Raw genomic sequence first — 9557 nt, 5'->3', positions numbered from 1 at the left:
TGCTGCAGCTGCAGATACCACTGTAGAAATCACTGGAGAGACCACTGCTGATGCAAAGTCAGCTCCAGGTACAATGGGAGAGGCAGATGCCATTGCAGATGCAGGTACCACTGAAGATGCAGAGGCCATTGCAGACACTTTCAGCGTTGCAAATGCCATTGCAGATGCAGATACCATTGCAGATGCAAATACTCTTGCAGATGGCACTACAGAACGAGTTAGCATTGCACACCCCGTTGTAGATACATTAGCAATGCAGAGACAGTTACAGGTACAGTTGGAGGTACAGATACCAGTAGAGATACAGATATTGGCACCATCAGGAACAGAGGTACTGGTGCCATCACTCAGATTGGTGTAAGTACGGACACCGACTCACACTGAGTTGCCGATACAGTTGCAGATACAGGCACAAAATGGATACAATTCCAGATACAGGCACAATTACACATACAATTCAAGATACAAGTACAGTCAGAGATATAAGGACGCATTCAATGACACAGCAGATACAGCAAGCGACACCATTACCGACAGAGGTACCATGACAGGCAGAGGAACCACTACACGTAAAGGCACTGACACAAATACAGCCACCATTACACACAGATGTGCTGTTACAGGTCGAGGTACAGATAAATATACAGATACCTACACAGACAGTCACCAACAGGGCTATGGATGAGGATACAGAGGTGGATAGAAATACAAAGACGGGCACAGGTACAGGTGCAGTTCTGTGCTGCGCCGCGGCAGCACGGGGGAAGCCTTTCTGTGCTGCACCGAGGCAGCACGGGGGAAGCCTTTCTGTGCTGCACCGAGGCAGCACGGAGGAAGCACGTCTGTGCTGCGCCGCGGCAGCACGGGGGAAGCCTTTCAGTGTCGTACCGCGGAAGCTCGGGGGAAGCGATTCAGCGCTGCACCCAGGCAGGAGCGGGAAGCCTGCGGGTGCCGCAGCAGGTCAGCGCGGGGGAAGCGTTTGAAGGACACGGGCAGGGGAGGTGTGGGCTCCTCGTCGACCCCCGGTGTTTTCTCCTTCTCCCTCCGCAGCCCTGCGGGGTCAGGGGAGACCTCTCCCTTCCACATCTCCCGCATCACGGCGCTCAAGCTGCAGGCCGGGGGTCTGCCGGGTGCGGCGGCATGCCCTGCGCCCCAGGAGCTCCTGTCAAGCTCGTGCCCAAGGCTTGCAGGGCTCCGGGTCCCTCCGGCGTCTCTTCCTCGGCCTCCTTCAGGGTCTGAGCATCCGTCGGGGCCGCTCCCAGAGCCCGGCTGAGCCGGGGCGCAGGGGAAGGCTCCCCGCAGCTCTCGCTAACCGCCGGCGTACCCCTTGCACTGGCAGACCCCGCAGGGAAGGACGCCCGCCTGCTGCCTCGCTATCCTTCCCCACGTCCAGGACGGACCCCCGGCACGGCCCCACCGGCGCTCCCCAGGAAGGGGCACGTGAACGCCGCAGAGCTTCGCTTCCCCGACAGCAAGACCAAGACTGATCTCTGGCCTGTAGTAGCGAGTTCTGGACCTCAGGTCTGCCATCAGGCCCAGTTCCTCCTTCTGCTCTTGGATTTTCTTTGTGAGGTCACGAGGCGAACGGCTCTCCTCCGGATGAAGGTTCTGATCGCAGCTCTGAGAGGAAAGAATGTTGAACAGCAGGCGCTAATCGCAAGCGTGCTGCAACAGGTCGATGGAGGGAGGAGGTCTGTGCTGCAGAACCTCCCAAAGATCATCCCTTCAAAGAGAAAGACGCAGGCAACGAGGAAAGGCAGACGCAGACTGAGACACGAGTTACACCGAGCCAAACCAGAACGTGCTCAGGCCCTCGCTGCTTTGGGACCGTTCAGCTGAGGGTTTCCAGGACTGACCGGAAAACGTGAGACTGGGGCAAAGCACCGCAGCGTGACAAACACACCCAGAAACTGAAGTTCTTGTTTGGCCAAGGCTATAGCACAGGCCTTCAGCTCAAATGGAGGTGAACAAACAGCACTGCCTCCCTCCCTGGCCCGGAGACCCTCGCCCAGCCCGGCCCCTCACCTCAGGGTGCTACCGGCGTCCCCAGGAACAGCATCCCCACCCCACGCTGCTACCATCGCCCCCAGTACCTGCATCCCCCACCCCACTACGAGCAACCTCCACAAGTACCTCCCGGGGACCCCCACAAAGGGACACTCGATCGGCACGGGCCAGTTGCCAAATTTTCCTGACAGCTCCCCATCATGGCTGCACAGAACTGGTACTGGCACCAGTTCCACCACAGCTGGGTGGAACAGCAGTTACCCCCCAACCCGGGGCAGAGAGGGGGAGGACAAAATCAAGCCAAAAGCACCCCAACCCCCCCCCATCCCCACCACTGGGGCAGGACAGGGCAGCACACATGTCGGCATCGCAGGGCCACCAGTGCTGGCCCCATCCCTTCCCCTTGGACAGGAAGTTCACCTCCCCCCAACAATCATGCTTGGGATGGGAAATGGTGGGGATGGGAAACCGTTGGGATAGGAAACCACGACAGGGCTGAGAAATCATTTCCCGTGGATGATGCATGATCCGTGTGACATGTAGGAAGCCTGAAATCCAGGCGTCCGCACATCCCCAAACACAAACAGGAGAGCAGGCGTGAGGATGCTGGTTATTTCTCTCTGGCCTTCCCTTGCCCGTCCCTGTGGGACAGCTCAGACTCCAGTCCAGCAACTTGCTTTGCTTAAAGCAGATTTTGCCAAACTTAATGGAAGAGTGGTCACAGCTCCTGGACTTGCTTTGAGTTTAGGCTCCAATGTCTGGTATTCAGAAGGCTTTCAAATATTTCTGAAGTTGTGCCACGTCCCTTCAGAGTCCGACAGCGGTACTAATGTAATTATCCCCACCAAGTCATCTGTAACCAGCAGCCAGAGCTTGATTGGGTTAGTTAGCAGCTCCAGCAGAGTGAAGGGACAGAGCTCTCACCTCCATTAACAGCAGTCAGGATCAAGTTGGAAAGCAATATTACTGCCTTCTCCTTCCAGGGAGTCAGGGCTGTGCAAGGTGGGGTCTGCATGTCCTACAGCGTTACTTCAAGGCTGAGAGCTGTCAGCCAAATCAGTAATTTTTCTCCTCACTTTGCTGAAAAGATCCAGACATATTTTGGGCTTGCAGCGTGGATTGGCTGACGGAGGACACAGCTACAAAATTAAAGCAAGCAAAACAGCAGCATTTTGGACACTTCTCTGACGCCAGGGATAGCTCAGTAAGATGCAGGAAGCATCAGTGAATGCTGCTCATGTTTGGCTGCTGTGCTCACCTGTACTTCTGCATCATGAGAAAGCAGCAGAAAAGACAGTATTTCAGGGAGCAAAGAGCTGGTGTGTCCGTGAGCGTGCAAGCAGCTGGGTGACTCCTTTACAGGCCACAGGCACCATGTGCATGACTGGGGACTGCACGGTTAGCTTACTGTAATGCCAGATAAAATCAGGGTGGCAGGCAGAAACTATGGCCAAACAGTAATGGGAAAAAAGATCCACCAAATTCTCCAATGAGACTGGAGACTTGCATGCCTCAGGGCTCAGTTAAATATACCTTGACAGAGCTGATGTTTGGCGGATATCAACCCACGTCTCTACCAACCCGGCAGTTTTGCATGCTCCCTGTTTAGTGGCAGACATTTCTGAAATCATAAGTCACTCCTGAAAGCTGGAGCCAGGAAAGCCAAATAGCTTTTTCAAAGCGCAGGGCAAGCTGTAGCCGTTTCCATGCGCGCTGCTGAGTCAATTAAGTCTATATGAATAATAGATGTGAAAGCCACAGCCGCCTTTTCTGCTCTTGGCATGTAAGGCAAGAGGTGGCCAATCCTTCATACGTGTCCATTAGCGAAAAGTATTCTGCAACTTGTCAACTCCTTTAACTCCTACCTATCTGCCACCAGCAATTCTCCAAACCACTTGCCACGCTAAGCTACGTCAGTGAGCTGTAGCTGGTCAGATAAGCTAGCTGGTGGTGGCTTTCTTCCAGTCTGGGTTACTGCACAGGCACTTCCAGCGTAGATCCTTCTGTCTGATGCAGCTGAATATACAGCTTCAGGACTATGCAGGCAGGTGATCTGAGAAATTCATTTTTCATGTGCACTTGGGTGCTCATCTGAACGTACTTGGAAAGCAGACAAGAAAGGGGACCCAGCACACTCCACAGCACCGGTAGGTATTTCCTGCAGGAATTAGAGCCCCTGGGAAAGAATTTCACTTGTCCGCTCAGTGTAAGGCTGGCAGGTGACAGCATCCTGGGGCGGTCACATCCCAGCACTTTCTGCAGCTGCTTTTCTGCCCGGGGACAGCACTGCCCTCCTGGCCATCGCGGGAGGCCTAGAACCAAACTTGCTGGGGAGGATGCTGCCTTTAGACTTCTCCCTTTCTTGGAGGCTGATGTACCTGGACTGAACCACAGGGATAAGCCAAAAAGTAGTCAGCGTCCTTGCAGTAACGAAATCACACAAGAGCCCAAAGGCAGGTGCCTTCCCTGCTCTCAGTCCCACCTGTCCAACAGCTCAAAATCTTCCCAAGGCAGACAAATCAGCCTACCAGCTAAGGCATGAAGCCACACTCCAGCCAACCACACAGACCCCCCACCAATGCAAGGCACAGGCAGAACCAAGCAAGAAACTCGCAGGCAACCTTTGCACCGAGTTTGAGCTCGAAGCACTGAGCTAGCACAGGGCTCCAGCAACCACCACTGGCAAAGACATTGCATTTTTACGTGTGTCCTGATGAGACACTTGTGCCTTTCTCTCCTACATTGTGTTCTTTAGTACAGGAATATGCACCTGGTTAATCTTCTCTTTAACAGGTCATTAGATTATTCAGCTCTCCAAAACAGAGAGGGAGTGAGAGAGAAAGAGAGAAATGCAGATGAACTAAACTACAAAATAATATCATTGACTACAAAGCAAAAGACCCAGAGACCAGCTGTCGGTTTTATAGGAACAAAAGCAGATGCAGGAAGAAGTACACGGAAGTGTTTGCAGGTGAAAACCTAGCACGAGACTAAAGATTCGTGATCTTACCCAGTATCGCTAGAAGGCAGAGGATGCTATCAGAGCTGATCTGACATGTGCCAAGACTTTTAATAAAGTCAAGCTGCTGTTCCCATCCAGCTTAAAAATGTTAACTTCCATCCCTCTCCTGTTTCTGAATATCCAGGAGGCGAACCATCGCTATAAGCCTCGTTCACTAGACAGTTGTCTGACAAAGTGCTTTGTGACAAAAAGCAACAAGACGATTCAACAGGAGCACAGGTTGCGTGAATTCAGTGCTTGCCAACAATCTCATCCAGAGCAGAAACTAAGGGGAACCCAAGAAAAGTTGGAGACCTTGCCAAGGGATGTAAGTGCCACAGCAACTCCAGTGGCAGAAAACCTCTTGAGCTTCAGCTGGACTTGGGAAGGGATTTCCTAAAGCCTCTTTCCTCCGTGGCTACCCCAGCAAGCAGTAGTGCAGCAAGTCCCCCAAGTCCAGAAAGAACCGCCAAACACAGAAACACCCCAAACCGGGCACCTTCTCCCAGACCAGGCAGCACCCCCCAAAACTGACAGCACTGCCGGCCCCAGCGGGGCGCAGCCGCCCTGAGCCCAGTGGGCTGAGGCCATGCCATACAGGGAATGGAGGCCGGAGCAGGGAGCCCGGGGTGGCCCAAGTCTGGCGGCAGCCTCACCACCAGCCCGGCTGCACTACTGCTGCTCCTCGGGACAGGCCAAGGCGCTGGGGCCCAGTCAGGGCATCGTGGGCAAGGCTGCCCTCCCTGGGGCAGGGAGTGCCCTGGGGCATGGCGGCGCTGCGCCCGGAGGTGGGGAAGAGCTGTCTCAGGGGAGTGGGGAAGGGGCAGAGACTGTGGGTGCAGACGGGGCTCAGGGGTGTGTGTGTGAACATCCCACCGGGGGAAAGTGCTGCTCTGGAGTGACACTGAACAGCAGCCTCCCGGGGCCAGCAAGGTCTGAAGCACATGGCCAAGGTGCTGGGCGGCTGGCAAGGCCAGCCCGTAGGGAGGAAGGTCTGGGAAAGACGCTGCCAACCCTGGGGGAGAAGACAGCCCCCCAGTCCCGTCCCCTAACGCTGCCCTCAAGAAAGGCAGAGGAGGATGACTGACAAATGAGCGTGGGATGTCCCAGTGCAGATTAGATGAGCAGCCAACTTTATTGTGCTGGGGGACGGGGGCCAGCACTTGGGGCTGGCGCATGACTGGTCACCAGTGTCTTCCAGGCCAGCTGTACGGTTTTTGCACCCGCCGTTGTAACCGTGAGCGGTGTCAGATCCGGTGTGGCCCAGGGTGGCTGGAGCGGCTGCTGCTTTCAGGCACCAGAGCGCCATGGGACAGCCCCGATGCTGCCTGCCTGGCGGAGCTGGAGAGGCTCCTCTCGAGTGCCCGAGTGGCAAGGAACAGCCCCGACGTCGTCTGCCAGGCGGTGCTGGGGCTGCTGGGCTCAGCGCTTGGGGCTGGCACACAGCTGTTCCTGCAGTGTTTCGCAGGCCGGCTGTATGGCTTTTGCGCCCGCCGTTGTAACCGTGAGCGGTGTCGGATCCGGTCTGGCCCAGGGTGGCTGGAGCGGCTGCTGCTTTCAGGCACCAGAGTGCCATGGGACAGCCCCGATGCTGCCTGCCTGGCGGAGCTGGAGAGGCTCCTCTCGAGTGCCCGAGTGGCAAGGAACAGCCCCGATGTCATCTGCCAGGCGGTGCTGGGGCTGCTGGGCTCAGCACTTGGGGCTGGCACACAGCTGTTCCTGCAGTGTTTCGCAGGCCGGCTGTATGGCTTTTGCGCCCGCCGTTGTAACCGTGAGCGGTGTCGGATCCGGTCTGGCCCAGGGTGGCTGGAGCGGCTGCTGCTTTCAGGCACTGGGGAGCTGCAGGATGGCCCCAGTGGTGCCTGGGTGATGGTGCTGGGCCTGCTGCTCTCAGGCACCAGGGAACGGTGGGAGAGCCCTGATGCTGTCTGGCTGGCGGTGCTGGGGCCGGCAAGCTCTGAATTGTCACTGGAGGCTGTGAGGGGAGGCAGGAAGGTCAGCAGCGTGGCTAGCCAGCCCTGGGGCAGGAGAGGCCATCGTGGTGCCCACAGCCCTCCTGGAGCCAAGCCCACCCTAAGCCCCTGCTACCAGGCCTAGCCTGGACACTGGCCCCAGCGCAGGGGCACTGGGGTGCTTTGCCTCTTACCAGTGCCCAGGCCAGCACAGCAGTCGCACTCCCAGGTGGTTGCACTGTTCCTCAAGTAGGAGCAGCGTAGGTGGATGCCTTTGACAGCGCAGGAGCTGCACAGGAGCAGTTGCCAGGACCTGGGGAAGCAAACGGGTTGCTGGTTGTGAGGACAAAGTGACGCAAGCAAGGGATTGCCCGGCAGAGCCCTTGTTCTTAGTCGTTCCTCCCCAAGCACGTGGGGAGACAGAGATCCCATTCAGAGCCCTGGATTGCTGCTTTGGCAACTTACCCCTCTTCCTCTGCCTGCTCCCTGCCTCCCAGACAAAGGCACTTGCTGGCATTGCAGCAGATGTGCCTCTGATATATCAGTCCGAATGCTCGGTCACTGTCCCATGATGGTTGTCTGCTGCAGAAGGAAGGGAAAGTGTTGAGCCCCTGCTACCCCAGCATCAGGCAGCTCCAGGCTGTGCCTGCTCTTCTGCCCCCATCCCGTTTCCAGCTCCTCCATGAAGCAGAGGACAAGAGTCCTCTGGGGGCCAGCAGAAGGCCAGGCTTGCCAGGGCAGTCCCTGGCCTGGCACCGCGCTTGCGCCTGACATCTTATGAGTTAGGAAGAGCAAAACCAACCTCTTGGAGATTCGAATCCCCATGGCGAGCATTTCCATCACGAACTGATCTTTGTTTTGGCAACGCAAGCAGCGGAAGCAGGCGCCAGCGTGGATAGCCTGTTTCTGGATGCAGCTCCGGTGGAACCAGGCGCGTTGGCATGCTGGGCACACCATGGTGTGGTAGGACTTTTTGTCCTCCACGAGGCCCAGGCAGATGATGCAGGTGCTGTTCTGCCCTGGACTGGCCTGCACTGCCTGCTCTGGGCGGTGCTGCCAGCAGAAGGACCTGGGGGGCAGATGGAAGGGATGGGCGAGGTGAAGTGAGAAGTGCTGAGTCCTTCCCCGGCGATGGCGAGGAGGGCAGAGGAGGTGTGAAGGAGCCCCACACCCTGTCTGGGCTCTGGCTCTGGCTGTGGCAGGCTGCTGGGAAGTGTCCCTGTGGGTTCCTCACTTGCTGGCAGGAGGGGGCTTGAAGACGAGGAGGCTCCTGCACGAGGGCCAGCAGCCCTTACCTGTACAGCCCGAAGAACTGGGTGACACATTCACCCTCTGAGGCGCAGGGGAGATGGAAGCTGCGGTTGCACCCCTTATCCCGGCAGGTGATGGTGGCACCTGTCTCGCCGCAAACGAAGCAGCGCTGGAAAGAGCACAGCAGCCCCCTCAGTGGCAGGCTCAGAGCCGCGTGGCTGGCTCCAGGCCTCTGGGCAGGGCGCAGGCTGTGGGCGCTGCTGGCTTGCACGCTGCAGATCTGCCTGGCACAGGAGGCTTTTGCCTGTGCCGGAGCCTCTGTGGAGCTGCTGGGAGCAGGCGTTTGTCCCAGAGCTGGTGGAAGGGCTGGGATTTCTTTCTTGGGGTCCAGGAGGAGCTCCCGCAAGCCTCTCCTGGTGCAAAACTCCCTGCTCTTGCCAGGTCCTTACCTTCTGGGCTGCCTCCTGGATTGCGCGTCTGGTGTCCTCAACGAGAAACCCATTCCTGCTCTCTTGTGGAAAAAGCCCGCTGGCAAGAAACTGCAGAGCAGAGAAGGCCAGGAGCTCATTAGGTCAGCAAGGAAGGGATCATCCCTGGCAGAAAGCTGGAGGGAGCCCCAGGAGAACTCACCAGGCAATACGTGTGGGCACAGAGCCCTTTCTTCGCCTTTTTGCACCCACAGATGGCCGGGTCAGCCTCTGCCCGGTGACACAGCATGCACGCTGCGGGGGAGAGAGCAAATGCCACTGGGAATGAGCACCTCTGCGGGGCTGGGGTAAATGTCCCTGTGGGATCGCCTCCAAGGCCCCGCTCTGTCCCTGCCTAGCTGGCTGAAGGGCAGGGCTGGGGCCTTTGGAGGAGAAGAAGGGGGCATGGCAGGCACGGGTGCCCCAGCAGGTGCCCACAGCCCAGCCTGGGCCCCGCTTGCTGAGGAGAGGAGGGACCCTGCCCCGGGGCGGTTGGGGAGCTCCTGCCTTCCCCTGCCACTGGTCTTGGCCACACGCAGACTGCCCCAACAACCTCTCTGCCAGCCACGGGGAGCTGTGGGGAGGGATACTTCTCTCTCACCTTGCTCCCTCGAGTCAGGGTCCTGCTGCTTCATTGCGAACATGGTGCACGTCGACAGCGAGCGGTTGGAGAACCTCTGCCCCAGCAGTGCCAGGGTTTCTCCTCCGGACGCTCCTCTGCCAGCCCTGAGGGAGCAGTGGGACTTGGTGAGCTTGCCGCACAGGCCCTGGAGCCCTGAGGTGTGAGGCTCCCCTCCTCCCTTGGCAGCCCCGGGCAAGCCCCTTCCTCCCCTGCCCTCTCCTTACCTCACCAGGTCGCACTGACGCACAGCCGGAGCC

General features: G+C 57.8%; 1 protein-coding gene across 1 annotated transcript; it reads right to left on the bottom strand.

Annotated features, from left to right (window-relative positions):
• Window positions 1–1308: 1308 nt before the first annotated feature.
• On the bottom strand, window positions 1309–9313 carry LOC127027995 (PHD finger protein 7-like). Its single transcript, XM_050913828.1, has 11 exons — window positions 9280–9313; window positions 8842–8933; window positions 8661–8750; window positions 8256–8380; window positions 7763–8029; window positions 7426–7539; window positions 7155–7273; window positions 6934–6983; window positions 6705–6870; window positions 2134–2248; window positions 1309–1618 (listed from the first exon to the last, which is right to left on the bottom strand). Exons 1-11 carry the CDS (start codon window positions 9311–9313, stop codon window positions 1309–1311), a joined length of 1482 nt encoding a protein of 493 aa, XP_050769785.1.
• Window positions 9314–9557: the final 244 nt, after the last annotated feature.

Source organism: Gymnogyps californianus, unplaced genomic scaffold (assembly GCF_018139145.2).
Source record: "Gymnogyps californianus isolate 813 unplaced genomic scaffold, ASM1813914v2 HiC_scaffold_125, whole genome shotgun sequence".
Classification (NCBI taxonomy): Eukaryota; Metazoa; Chordata; class Aves; order Accipitriformes; family Cathartidae; genus Gymnogyps; species Gymnogyps californianus.
The sequence above is the reverse complement of the archived record's forward strand: the minus strand, read 5'-3'. Positions and strand labels throughout refer to the sequence as shown.

Coding starts and splice junctions, on each gene's coding strand:
- LOC127027995 (XM_050913828.1), bottom strand. CDS start 9,313: ATGAAGCAGCAGGACCCTGACTCGAGGGAGCAAG. Junction 7,274..7,425: donor GAGCAGGCAGAGGAAGAGGG/GTAAGTTGCCAA, acceptor TTGCTTCCCCAG/GTCCTGGCAACTGCTCCTGT. Junction 2,249..6,704: donor CAGCTGTGTGCCAGCCCCAA/GTGCTGAGCCCA, acceptor TGTTCCACCCAG/CTGTGGTGGAACTGGTGCCA.